The 13,861-nt window shown below is 56.9% G+C and overlaps 1 protein-coding gene across 3 annotated transcripts in view; it reads right to left on the reverse strand.

Annotated features, from left to right (window-relative positions):
* Positions 1 to 11,872, reverse strand: part of MED12 (mediator complex subunit 12) — a 63,990-nt gene extending 52,118 nt beyond the window's left edge. For 2 of the 3 annotated variants that reach the window (XM_045030349.1, XM_045030346.1), the window contains exons 1-11: positions 11,685 to 11,869; positions 9,166 to 9,270; positions 8,035 to 8,226; positions 6,573 to 6,732; positions 4,906 to 5,081; positions 4,607 to 4,717; positions 3,816 to 4,070; positions 2,211 to 2,357; positions 1,722 to 1,821; positions 1,222 to 1,358; positions 52 to 183 (exon numbers count right to left, since the gene is read on the reverse strand). In XM_045030349.1, coding sequence (XP_044886284.1) covers positions 52 to 183; positions 1,222 to 1,358; positions 1,722 to 1,821; positions 2,211 to 2,357; positions 3,816 to 4,070; positions 4,607 to 4,717; positions 4,906 to 5,081; positions 6,573 to 6,732; positions 8,035 to 8,226; positions 9,166 to 9,270; positions 11,685 to 11,783 — 1,614 coding nt within the window. In that variant the 5' untranslated portion in view covers positions 11,784 to 11,869. Of the gene's footprint in view, positions 1 to 51; positions 184 to 1,221; positions 1,359 to 1,721; positions 1,822 to 2,210; positions 2,358 to 3,815; positions 4,071 to 4,606; positions 4,718 to 4,905; positions 5,082 to 6,572; positions 6,733 to 8,034; positions 8,227 to 9,165; positions 9,271 to 11,684 lie in introns of all 3 variants that reach the window. The other variant, XM_045030347.1, reaches the window with a different exon arrangement.
* Positions 11,873 to 13,861: the final 1,989 nt, after the last annotated feature.

Raw genomic sequence — 13,861 nt, forward strand, 5'->3', positions numbered from 1 at the left:
TATTAGCTGCTTTTCAAAGACTTCCAGGGTCCAGCAGGGACAAGGACTCACCTCGGCCTCTATCTCCGCTTGCCGCTTTTCCAGCAGTTTAGCCACAACCATAGCCCTGTGGCGGCCAGAGCGCTTACAGCTCACAGCCCACTCACACAGCAAGGCCACCACTGCGTCATCATCTGGGGAGATCTGTCAGAACACAGGCATGATGGTAAAGCACTGAACCACAGGTAAGAGTTCAACCGCTCCTGTGGGCACAGGCGGTCAGGACACAAAGGAAGGTGATCAGCAGGAAGCCAACCAGCCTGGAATCTGCTCTACTCCTCTCTTCCCAGTACACACAGAACACACACCAAGCCAGAGTCTGAAGCGGGGTTTCCACGCTTCATGCAGACCACACAGAGGGGGAACTGCACCACACACCCCTGGGAAATCCCAAAGCAGGGCTTTCTTCATGGAATTCCTCCTTTTTGGGGTCAGGCTGGGTCCAAGCTCAACAAGCACATTACCCCAGCCCTTCAGAGACTGCCCTGGATCCCAGTTTGCTTATGGGTGCTGATACTGACTGACTGACCTCCAAACCTCTAGTCATTTGGGTCCCAGCTATCCAAGACATGCTACTTTCCATGCTCAGTTGTGGTAAAAGAGCATGACCTAGCAGCTCCTGGATCCCAAAGAGCAGCCTGTGGCCCTGAATCCAGCAGGACCAAAGTCATGTCCTTGGAAGCTCCCTGCACAGCCTCCCCCCAGTATTAGCATGGGTTGTCATTTCCTGGATGGGTTGTTTAACATTTGGTTTTCGTGTATTTATACAGCATGTTTTTACAGATCAAAGACACCACCCCCTTGTCAAAGGCAATTCCCATTTCACAGAGGGCTGGGGCTGTGCCTCTGCTCAGGACAGTCATTGTCAGCTGTACGGAATGCTACTCAGCAGCACCAGACACCACCTCCCCCATGCCTGCACAGGCTTCCCCTCCCTCAGAAATACAGGCAGCCCTTACCATAGGCTCTCACAATGCACACCTCACTTTCTCCCTAACCCAGGGCTGCATAGACACCCCCTTCAATAGAGTTCCAATGTCTTGTCTGCAATGGGCCATTTTTCATGCGCCACCCAAGTAGCTAGTTCCCTCATGGTGCCAGCTGGAAACCTGAAAGAGAACAACCCCCCCAAACTAGCACCTGCACCAGCACAGGGCATCACCAGTGTGGCCCATCACCCACCTCATGACTGTCTTTGCTTGGTCCCAGCCCAAATATCCTGTTGTACAGGGAATCCAAAGAGTTGCTGAAGTCAGATCTCTCAAAGCTGTGACTGTCCAGAACTTCCAAAGTGTGCAGAACCCGGCCGATAGTGAACCCTGGAGCAGGACAGGGAAGGAAAGGGCAGTGTGCATGAGCAAGCATTTGGGCAACTGGTATCACAGACCTCAGAACACAGGAGGCAAAGCCCCAAATCTCTGCGAGCTCAGAGCACGGGAGACAGGAGACACAACCTGTGGTTGGGGGTGGGGTGTGGGCCTGATCCCCACAGGGCTCTGAGCCTGGGAAAGAGCAAGATCCATCTGCATTCTCCTCACTGTGGTCAAACGAGCAGAAATGTGGCCAAGAGACAAGCCAAAGAGAGGATGACTGGACATGGAGCTCCTTAGGGCACTGGTTCAGACTAACACATCTGATGCTAGGGACAGGGAGAAGAGACTGCAGATCCTGCAGTAAGTTACCTGCAGTGGTTTCCTGGCACTTGTCAAATGACCAGCGGACCTCAACAGCCTGGCCACGCTCCTTTATCTGCTGCTCAATCTCACGGAGCTTCGCCCGAACCTAAAGGCAAAGGAATTCCATAAACACATGCAAGGGTGGCCAGAATAAACTTGCAGCACAGAGAGCTGCCAGCAGAACCCAGGGAATGCCAGCTGCCCTGCCTGAGGCACAAGGCGAGAGAGACGCCGCCCATCCCCAAGTGGGGCACTGGCTGCCTCAGGCACAAGAGAAGAGATTCTACCCATTCCCCAGGTCCATGGGTGCCCTGCTTGCAGCACAAAGGAGGGAGAGGCCTCCTGCATCTCTCAGTGCCTCAGCCGCTCAGGCTCAGCAGTGGCAGGAGCATAGCCAGAGGTGCTGTTGCTTAATATGGAGAGATAAGCCTGAATGGACTGGGGTACGGCTAACATCCTGGGCCCCCAACACTCCCTCCTTTGAAAGCTGCTCACCTGCTGGGTGAAGGCCGAGTTCCCCCCAGGCATGGGCAGGTTGGAGGGGGCAATAGGCAGATGGTCCAGTGGAGAGCCAGTCTTTATCCTGCTGTCAGTCAAGGAGTAATGCCAGACCAGAGCACTTGGGCAGCACAGGATGATACTCTGCAGCAGACAGCCAAAGCAAAAGCACTAAGCATATCCAAGCCTGACTCCTGGGTCCAAGTGCACTCTGCAGGGCTGTTCCCAGATTGTACAGATACTCCCCAGCCTCAGCCTCACCACACCTATGAATAGGCTCCCATCTGAAAGAGCTTTGAGGCTGGAGAGTGTGCTCGGGTACAGAGGTGCCCTCTCTCCACGCAGGAAGCTACCAAGCATTTACTGCATTGGCTTACTTAGACTAGACACGTTTAAGTAGCCAAGGCCAAAACTCCAAATTGCCTTAGGCTAGTAAGAAGTTGGTGCATGCAGCTCATAAAGACCCACAATAACACCACGTGAATTTCCCTGGTTAGCCCGGCCATGCAAGTTACATTAATGACACAGAAAGGACTCACTAGCAAATAAATCAGAAGCGTGATGGGGGATACATGTAGCCCAAATCCTGGAGCCCCAGGGTTTCTTATCCGTTGCTACACAGATTCCATAGTCAGACACCCCACATAATACAGGACAGAGTATTTCACCAAGGGATTTCCGCACCAAGCCCAGGACTTCTGATTCAGTTGGTCTTTTAGAAAGACAACAAGCCTTGATATAAGGACTCCAAGTGATGGACAATCTACCACATCCCTAGCTAACGTGTTCCAATGGTTAATTTATGCCAGACTTGCAGTTTGAATTTATCAAGATGCAACTTCCAGTCATTGCATCTTGTTCTGCCTTTGTCTGCTAGATGAAAGAGCCATCTGCTATCAGAAATCTTCCCCACATGCAAGTAGATACTGATAGACCATGATCAAGACACCTTTCTTTTAACATACTTTTCAGTAAGCTAAAAAGTCTGACCTCCTTCAGTCACTCACTCCAAGGCAGGCTTTCCACTCTTCTAATCACTATGGCTTGTCTCTAAACCGCTTCCAGTTTTTCAACAACCTTTTTAAAGTGTGGGCACCAGAAGAGGATAAAGCATCCCAGAAATGGACTTACCAATGCTATATAGAGAGGTAACACCACCTCCCTAGGCCTATATTAAGTCCTATCTTTAAGTCCTTTTCCAAGTCCTGCTTTCCAGAACAAAGTCCCTCATCCTTCAACTGTGACCTACATTCTGCAATCCCAGATGCAAGACCTTGTATTTTGCCATATTAAACTGCATATTGCGCCCAGGGACCCATCATCATTATTTACCATCTCAACTAATCTGTATCATCTACAAAGTTTACCAGGAATGATCACTGATAAAAATATTAGATAGTGTTGGGCCAACAATGGATGTCTGTGGGATCCAACTAGAAACACACTCTTTTGGTGATGATTCTCCGTTCTATCAGCCAGATAGTTTCTAGTATGTACTATGCTGATTTTGCATCATACTAATATTTTAACCAGAATGTCTTCTGTTGACCCATCAGAGCTCCAGCCTCCTTCACCACTGATATTAACCCAGCAAAACCCTACCTGTAGAATACAGCTGAGCCCAAATACCACCGGGCGGTGTTGGGGACAGAGCAGCAAGTCACTGAAGGGACTAGGGGGAGGATTTCCTGCAGCCGGTTGAGGGGCGGGTGTTGAAGGGAGGGCAGCTCCCGTCTGTGCGGATAGGATGTGGGGCAGGTGCCCACCCGTGCCGTCCAGCTGCATGGCAAGCCTGCGGGTACAGAAGTAGGCCAAGCGCCTGGACAGGTATGCCGACTGCACGAACTCTCCAGAGTACTGTGAGGAAGAAAGAAAAACCATCCCAGTTCCAAGCAACACTAGAGAAGTCCCCAGAGCACAATGCTGTGCAGTCATGCCTCACGGATAGGGCCACAGCCTCGCCCAAAGCAAAGGGAACCCTTGGGAAAAATGTCATCACAATGTTGCTTAAGCACCAGTGAGATTCACAGAGCACCATGGGCAACATCTCCATTGATCTCAATGCACCCAGTCCCTGCCTTCTCAGGAGCTTGGGGGTCTAGCTGGAACCAGCCATGAGAGCAGAAGAGAAAAGCCACATCTATTCAGTTCCATCCAATGAACACACTACTACCATCAAGAGTCCAGCTGTTACAGGTAAGGCAGGGACAAGGAGCTGGAACAAAACCCCCTGCAGTAGCAGAAAGTAGTGGGATAAGCAGCATTCCCTTCTGATAGCTGGTGGCTAATGTAGGGGGGATGGCACTCAGCTGGGGAAACATCCCAGGCTAGTGCAAGGTGGCTTGCGTTCCCCATAGCCGTGTTGGAGGAAGTAATTCTCTCCTGAAGCTCACCCGCAGCAGCAGAGGTAAGAGCAATTTCAACAATTCATCTTCTCCTGGCCGTATCTTCTCAAAGCATTCAAGCACCCAGGTAAGGAATTCGTGTCTGTCCAGCATCCCGTCCTGGAGACAGACAGACAGAGTGAGAGGACCAAAGGAAGAGCATCCTGGAGCTATTCTACCCCTATTCCTCCTGCTGGGCCACCCAGGGACTCAGGGATGGAATACATTCTGCAAAAACAAATTACTTCTGAGCCTTGAGTATCCCTTGCAAACCCCACCCCAGCCAGCAGCTCCCTTCAACACCTCACCTGGAACATGAACATAGCCAGTTTCTCATTGTAGTCCCATTGTTTCAAAGCGTGCTCCACTTCCTGCGGCATGGGCCCAGATGGTGAACCACAACCCTGCCCAGAGAGCTGCCTATAGAACTCAGAAATCTTCTGCAGCTGCTCTGACAGGTATTTGGTGATGATCTGTGTCCACTCTGGAACGAAGAAGACAGTCGTCAGTGAGTAGGTAAGCAGGGAGAGGAATGGGAGAGGGCTGATCCAGGCAGGGAGAGGGAAGTCAAAGAGTTCCTGTGATGGAAGAAAAATCACAAGGAAAGAGATACACCTGTGGGTTCCAGGGAACGGTGGAGAACAAGGGACAAATTCTGAACTGCATTTTAAAGCAGGTCTTTAAGACACAAAATACAGGACGGCAGTTCGCTAGGAAGGAAGATTCCTTAAACGCCTTTGTTGAAGATCTGGCAAGAGCAATGGGATGGAGGGAAACAGGAGGGGACAGGGTCAGGACAGCCTGATGTAGCATCCCCATTAGTGATCTGAGAGATGGGGTCAGCAACATGTTCAAGGCCTTGGTCTTAATCTTCAAAGCAATTAATAAAGAATGTCCCAGCTACATTAAGCCCAAATTTCATTCCATGAACTGTCAAGATATTTTGGCTCCTCTGGGATGATTCAGATCACAAAGCCCAGGACAAGACAGGTGAGAGCTGGGAATAAAGCATGCTTGAAGGGGTTGAGCTGTGGAAAAAACTTCCAGAGGAGATCAGGAGAATAAAACAAAACAAAACTATGTAAATAAACATATTAATCAACCAACCCAATAAAATAAAAAAACCTAGAGTGTAGTCTTTGTCCCAGAAAGAGAGAGGAGCAGAGACTTCATGAAGTCCCTCTTGCTATTTCTTTAAAGTGGAAAGTGCTCAGATACTATTGTGATGGGCAGCAGTATAAACCATAACAGACAGGCTTTCCCATATGCTGCTAATTGGAAGGATCCTGGAACTCCACAGAGGCCAGAGCCATGATACAAAGAGGCCCAGCGAGGCTGGAAACATGCAGGAAATAACAGAATGAGATTCTGCGGGGGAAATGCAGCTAATACATTTTGGGAGAAATCTGCCTAGCTTGGCTAAGACACACCTAAGGGCAGATATAAGAGTCCACAAATATGTTAAAGGTGTAAACACCAAGGAGGGAATGGGGTTGTTCAGGGGAGGAACACACAGGGTGTAAGGAGAAGTCATGAGAGTGAACTGTGAAAGACTATCAGAAAATATTCGTTCTCAGGAAGATGTATTTGTCTGTTGTCCAAGGGAACAGGTTGAAGCCCCATTGCCTGGGATGTAACTAGAAGGATGAAAACAGCAGTCATGATCCAGTAGAAGGAAGCCTGTGCTGCCCCCTCCTGGCTAGAAAGATAAGGTGGGTGAGGTAATATATTTTATTGGGACAACTTTTGTTGGTGAGAGAGACAAGCTTTTGAGCCAAAGAGAGCTCTTCTTCAGGTCACCTCACCCACCTTGTCTCTCTAACATCCTGGGACACATCCTGGCTGCATACACTGCATATAGCCTCCCGGCTAGGGCAGATGTGGCCAAATAGATCTTTTTCATCCTTAACGACTACTATTCTATCGAGGAGGTGCCTGGTAGTGAAAAGGCCAAAACTCCACTCAAGGCACTTACCAATAAAGGGATCAATGACGTGCCGTTTTTTCACCTTAGTTTCTGTGATGGCAGCATAGTAGGCGCAAGTCATTTTGATCAGCCAGGCTGCTCTCATCACTGGAACAGTGTATTTTGCCAAGTAACCAAAGACCTCTTCCTTCTTACTAAAGATGGGTACCTAGAACAGAACAGAAAAAGGGAAAAGCTAGCTTCTGAGGATCCAGAAAGGAATCACCCCAGAGTAACACCCACTACCACCCTTGTGCCTGGACAACCGTGCACAAACTAAGTATCGCACCTTGTGCCATTCCATCAGGGCAGTTACAACATAAAGAACATTTTCCTGGGTCAGCAGGCAACAGTACCAGAGCTGCAGTGCAACACATGAGAAATGAAGCAGGAAACTGAGGAAAGGCACTGCAAAGAGGCAGGTCTGTCATAAACACAGTTCTTAAGGGAAAAGTGGATAACAAGTCAAGAAGTGTGTAAGTACAAAAGACACACTAACAGCCTGTGAAAACTGACTTTTACTCACAGGGGCCCTGAACTCCAGGACCTGGCAAACTCTAGCCCAGAGGTAGTCAATAGTCAGACCATGGGCCAAATTCAGACCACCAGATGCTTTTGAATGAACCCCGAAATCTTTTTATTTATTTATTATCATCATTGTTGTTGTTTTATTATTTTCTCTGGAGTTTGGACCTTGATTATACCTGGACTAAGAAATTTGGACCTTGACAAAAAATAAATTGACTACCTCTGCTCTAGCCTCTACATTATACACTCTGTTGCTACAATAGGAACTAAGCTTTCCCACAACCACTGCCAGGCTCACAAGCACCCTGTTTATAGCCCCACCTCTACAGAAGACGGAGCTTTCTTTCCTCATCCAGCCCTGAGAGAATTCATCATTCCAGCTCCACTATGGTAGCATCAAGGCCTAGCTCCTGGAGCACAGAAATGTAAATGCTCTTCTTAACCAGCTCTCCACCAGGCCAATACAGAGCCCTTCCCTGTAAGAAGGCTGCCACAGACACAGGAGTGTGGGAAGTCATTCAGCTAGTTATCGCTAGACAATCCCACTACAATCTTTGAGAACTTGAAAACACCATAGCAGCATGAACTACCCTCATCTAAGCATGAGGCCAATAAAGTTAGGCAGAAGCAGTTCCCTTAAAAGCAATCAAAATTCAAATGAAACATTCAAGCTCTACATACCATGAGACAAAGTTTAGCCTCATCTCTGAATAACTGAGACCCTTAGCTCTACAGCTGTGGAGGACACAGGTAGCCCAACATGAGTCCTGGACACACATTCTGAGAACTATAACCAATCTGATGTGGAGAGAGAACAAACCTCTTCTAACCGCAAAACCTCCATTGCAGTCCTCAAAAACAGACAATACCCACAAAACCAGGTGAGGGAAGAGCTCAGGCAGGACATGTTCTACCTTTCTTGGCAGCCTCACCTGCAACATACCTTTTTAGCCAGGTGAGTGAGGGGCTTAGTTCCAGACAGATCTGTGAACCAGTTGTTTATGGCACTCTGAGAGCGTGCCGTCACCAGCCAGAAGTTATCCTTCTGGTTCACCTGAGGTTTCCGTCTTCCCGTGTCAGGCAGCGTGTTGCAGCGCAGCTTCTCTGCAATAATGCTGCTAAAATTTGAACTAATCTGAAAAAGAGAAGAGGGTAAGAAGCCTCTCACAGAACTGGGTTCTGTGAGCTACACACTAACCCCTTGTCAGTCTCTGGGAGAGGCTTGGCTTTATTAATTAGTTACATACATTTGCTATTATCCCCAAAGTCTCATTAGCATGAACTTCCAAAACAGCAAATGGCTCCCTTTGCTTCAATCAACAAGAAGACCATCTGCAGCAGGACTGAGAATACCTCAATAAGGGAACTTCTGAATTGCAGCGCTAAAATAGCCTGGCTTTAGCACTGCTGGAATGAATGTCTCTAGTTCTTTGGCAGAAGTACCCAACACTTGGCACTTCCTGATGGCCTTCCATCCGAGGATATCAGTGGGAGGGAGGCCTGGTGAGCACTAACATATTGTACAGGAGGCCAAACTGAGGCACAGGCATCTCATGACTCCCAGCTTTGTGTTTGCACCAACAGAGAAGTCTGTCTTCCAAACATACAACTTCTTATTCACCACAGCAATGTCCCTGCATCAAGCCAATACCGATGTTCTAACCTCCTACTTAATTTGCAGCTCATGTGCGAGCCAGTGATCTGTCAGGATGGGGCACCTAGGTACTAGTTATCAACAGCTGTGGATAAAGCTCTGCCACCACATCACTGACACTGTGGGTCAGGAGCTGAGCAGCCTACTCTCCCACCAAGGCTGGGAACACAGCAGCCCACCACCACAAAGGAGAATAGACACCTAGAGCGTAGCCTTGGGAAAGTGATAGGCCAGATCAATACAAGAGTGTAAACCTGTCCACCCTAGAACTCCTATCCCAAAGACCTTGGCTGTGGCCAGGATCTAGAACCACCACACTAATCATCACCAGTCTGGGTGAAGAAATTGTTAAGAACAAGGCCTACCCCTGGGAACCCTAGGAAGAGGGACTCGGCCCCCAAAGCCCTGCAGGGATCTTACCTTAGCTGGATTAAAGTTGACATTTTTGGCAGTACCATGTTCATCTCCAGAGACTGCTGGCTGATTATTGAAACCCTGCTTCACATTTAAAGCGGTGAGCTCATCCTGTGCAAGAGAAGGAGTAAGGGAATGCTGGCTGCATGCCAGTGCATCTGTACACAAGCCATGCAGCTCCCCCGGTAGCCCAGCCTGGAGACACGGGACTAGACAGCGAGAGAAAGGAGGTTATCCTCCCCTACTGGTCCCTGCCACAGCCCTCATTGAGGGAGGGCAACTTCCCAGCCTCATCCGCTGATCTCCACAGGGACAGGATCCCCTCAGCAATAGGGCTCATCCTGACACCTCCCTGTGGGCAGACACCCCTCTGGGGGCAGGACCTCTCAGCAACGGGGCTCATCCCCCACAACTCCTGGGGACAGAACCGCTCAGAGACAGGGCCCATCCCCCATCCCCCCACACCGCACCCCTGGGGCAGGACCCCTCAGTGATGGAGCCCATCCCTCCACACACCCCCGGGGCAGGACCCCTCAGCGACGGGGCCCATCCCCCCGCACTGCACCCCTGGGGCAGGACCCCTCAGCGACGGGACCCATCCCCCCGCACCGCACCCCTGGGGCAGGACCCCTCAGCGACGGGGCCCATCCCCCCACACCCCGCAGGGGCAGGACCCCTCAGCGACGGGGCCCATCCCCCCACACCCCGCAGGGGCAGGACCCCTCAGCGACGGGGCCCATCCCCCCACACCGCACCCCTGGGGCAGGACCCCTCAGCGACGGGGCCCATCCCCCCACACCCCGCAGGGGCAGGACCCCTCAGCGACGGGGCCCATCCCCCCACACCCCGCAGGGGCAGGACCCCTCAGCGACGGGGCCCATCCCCCCACACCGCACCCCTGGGGCAGGACCCCTCAGCGACGGGGCCCATCCCCCCACACCCCGCAGGGGCAGGACCCCTCAGCGACGGGGCCCATCCCCCCACACCCCGCAGGGGCAGGACCCCTCAGCGACGGGGCCCATCCCCCCACACCCCGTAGGGCAGGACCCCTCAGCGACGGGGCCCATCCCCCCACACCCCGCAGGGGCAGGACCCCTCAGAGACGGGGCCCATCCCCCCACACCCCGCAGGGGCAGGACCCCTCAGCGACGGGGCCCATCCCCCCACACCCCGCAGGGGCAGGACCCCTCAGAGACGGGGCCCATCCCCCCACACCCCGCAGGGGCAGGACCCCTCAGAGACGGGGCCCATCCCCCCACATCCCGCAGGGGCAGGACCCCTCAGCGACGGGGCCCATCCCCCCACACCCCGCAGGGGCAGGACCCCTCAGCGACGGGGCCCATCCCCCCACACCCCGCAGGGGCAGGACCCCTCAGCGACGGGGCCCATCCCCCCACACCCCGCAGGGGCAGGACCCCTCAGAGACGGGGCCCATCCCCCCACACCCCGCAGGGGCAGGACCCCTCAGCGACGGGGCCCATCCCCCCCACACCCCGCAGGGGCAGGACCCCTCAGCGACGGGGCCCATCCCCCCCACACCCCGCAGGGGCAGGACCCCTCAGCGACGGGGCCCATCCCCCCCACACCCCGCAGGGGCAGGACCCCTCAGCGACGGGGCCCATCCCCCCACACCCCGCAGGGGCAGGACCCCTCAGCGACGGGGCCCATCCCCCCACACCCCGCAGGGGCAGGACCCCTCAGCGACGGGGCCCATCCCCCCACACCCCGCAGGGGCAGGACCCCTCAGCGACGGGGCCCATCCCCCCACACCCCGCAGGGGCAGGACCCCTCAGCGACGGGGCCCATCCCCCCGCACCCCGCAGGGGCGGGACCCCTCAGCGACGGGGCCCATCCCCCCACACCCCGCAGGGGCGGGACCCCTCAGCGACGGGGCCCATCCCCCCACACTCCGCAGGGGCAGGACCCCTGAGCGACGGGGCCCATCCCCCCCACAAGCCCCGGGGCAGGACCCCTCAGCGACGGGGCCCATCCCCCCACACCTCCGGGGCAGGACCCCTCAGCGACGGGGCCCATCCCCCCACACCCCGCAGGGACAGGACCCCTGAGCGACGGGGCCCATCCCCCACACCCCCCGCAGGGGCAGGACCCCTCCGCGACGGGGCCCATCCCCCCACAGGGCAGGACCCCTCAGCGACGGGGCCCATCCCCCCACACCCCGCAGGGGCAGGACCCCTCAGCGACGGGGCCCATCCCCCCACACCCCGCAGGGGCAGGACCCCTCAGCGACGGGGCCCATCCCCCCACACCCCGCAGGGCAGGACCCCTCAGCGACGGGGCCCATCCCCCCACACCCCGCAGGGGCAGGACCCCTCAGCGACGGGGCCCATCCCCCCACACCCCGCAGGGGCAGGACCCCTCAGTGACGGGGCCCATCCCCCCACACCCCGCAGGGGCAGGACCCCTCAGCGACGGGGCCCATCCCCCACACCGCACCCCCGGGTCCCCCAGGCCCGGTCACGCCCCCGGCCCAGCCCGGCTCCCTCTAGCGGGGCCCCGACCCGCACCTCCTTCTGCTTGGGGTCCTGCGGGTAGACGTCGGGCGGCCCCAGGCGCGGCCGCTTCAGGGGCCGGTGCTCGTAGCTCAGGATCCCGAAGGCCGCCATCGCCGGGGGGGTGGCGGGGCCGGCGAGGCTGGGGGAGAGACACGGCCGGGCCACAACAAGGAACGGCGGAACCAGCCGAGTGGGCCCGAACCGTCACCCGGCACTCACGGAAACTGCCGAGCGGGGTCGGAGCTTCCCGAGCTGGCACCCGGCACTTACGCAAATGTCCGAGCGGGGCCGGAGCTTCCCGAGCCGGCAACAGACACTCACGGAAACTGCCGAGCGAGGTCGGAACTTCCCGAGCCGGCACCAGACACTCACGGAAACTGCCGAGCGAGGTCGGAACTTCCCGAGCCAGCACCCGGCACTCACGGAAACTGACGAGAGTGGTCGGAACTTCCCGAGCCGGCACCCGGCACTCACGGAAACTGCCGAGCGGGGTCGGAGCTTCCCGAGCCGGCACCCAGCACTCACGGAAACTGACGAGAGTGGTCGGAACTTCCCGAGCCGGCACCCGGCACTCACGGAAACTGACGAGAGTGGTCGGAACTTCCCGAGCCGGCACCCAGCACTCACGGAAATTGCCGAGCGGGGTCGGAGCTTCCCGAGCCGGCACCCAGCACTCACGGAAATTGCCGAGCGGACCAGCGCTCGTTTCCCCGCCTAGGCAGCCTCGTGCCGGGCCCGCCCCGCCTCGCCCCACGTGACCCGTCTCTCCCCGCGTCCGACCGGGCGTTGCCCGGAGCTCGGTGTTGACCGGGCGGTTCACAGGCCGGTCGGCGGAGCAGGGACCTGCCAGGCCCCACGCAGCTCCCAGGGACCTGGGCTAGGGGTGGCCCCAGGGCCCGCGCCCCGCCCACCCCAGCACCGGCTCCGCAGCTCCCATTGGCCAGGCGCCGCGGGGCAGGGGCAGCGACTCTCTGGCCCCCACCAGGAGCCAGAGGGAGGCTCCAGCAGCTTCCTGGGAGCCGCACCCAGAGCCCACACCTGGGGCCGGCTCCAGGCACCAGCCCAGCAAGCAGCTGCTTGGGGCGGCACGTCCGGGTCCCTCTCGCCCTCTCGCAGCAAAGGAGCAGCCGCCAAATTGCTGCCGAATACTGGGGGCCCTGGGGTGGCCCCCTCCTGCACCCCAAACCCCTCATGTCTGGCCCCACACCCCCTCGCGGGGCCCCCTCCTGCCCCCCAAACCCCTCACGTCTGGCCCCACACCCCCTCGCGGGGCCCCCTCCTGCACCCCAAACCCCTCACGTCTGGCCCCACACCCCCTCGCGGGGCCCCCTCCTGCCCCCCAAACCCCTCACGTCTGGCCCCACACCCCCTCGCGGGGCCCCCTCCTGCACCCCAAACCCCCTCGCGGGGCCCCCTCCTGCACCCCAAACCCCTCATGTCTGGCTCCACCCCAGAGCCTGCACCCCCAGCCAGAGCCCTCGCACCTTCTCACACCCCAACCCCCTGCCCCAGCCTGGTGAAAATGAGCAAGGGTGGGGGAGAGTGAGCGATGGAGGGAGAGGGATGAAGTGAGCAGGGGCGGGGCCTCAGGGAAGTGGGTGGGACAAGGGTGTTTGGTTTTCTGCAAATGGAAAGTTGGCAACCCTAGGGGCAGCCCGTGGTCCCGCTCTGGGGCAGTCCATGCTCCAGCCCGTGATCCCACCCTGGGGCAGACTGTGGTCCTGTCCTGGGACGGCCCATGCTCCAGCTCTGGGGCAGCCCATGGTCCTGTCCTGGGGCGGCCCGTGCTCCAGCCCATGGTCCTGTCCTGGGGCCGCCCGTGCTCCAGCCCGTGGTCCTGTCCTGGGGCGGCCCGTGCTCCAGCCCGTGGTCCTGTCCTGGGGCGGCCCGTGCTCCAGCCCGTGGTCCTGTCCTGGGGCGGCCCATGCTCCAGCTCTGGGCAGTCCATGGTCCTGTCCTGGGGCGGCCCGTGCTCCAGCCCGTGGTCCTGTCCTGGGGCGGCCCGTGCTCCAGCCCGTGGTCCTGTCCTGGGGCGGCCCGTGCTCCAGCCCGTGGTCCTGTCCTGGGGCGGCCCATGCTCCAGCTCTGGGCAGTCCATGGTCCTGTCCTGGAGCGTCCCGTGCTCCAGCCCGTGGTCCTGTCCTGGGGCGTCCCGTGCTCCAGCCCGTGGTCCTGTCCTGGGGCGGCCC

Source organism: Mauremys mutica, chromosome 9 (assembly GCF_020497125.1).
Source record: "Mauremys mutica isolate MM-2020 ecotype Southern chromosome 9, ASM2049712v1, whole genome shotgun sequence".
NCBI lineage: Eukaryota > Metazoa > Chordata > Testudines > Geoemydidae > Mauremys > Mauremys mutica.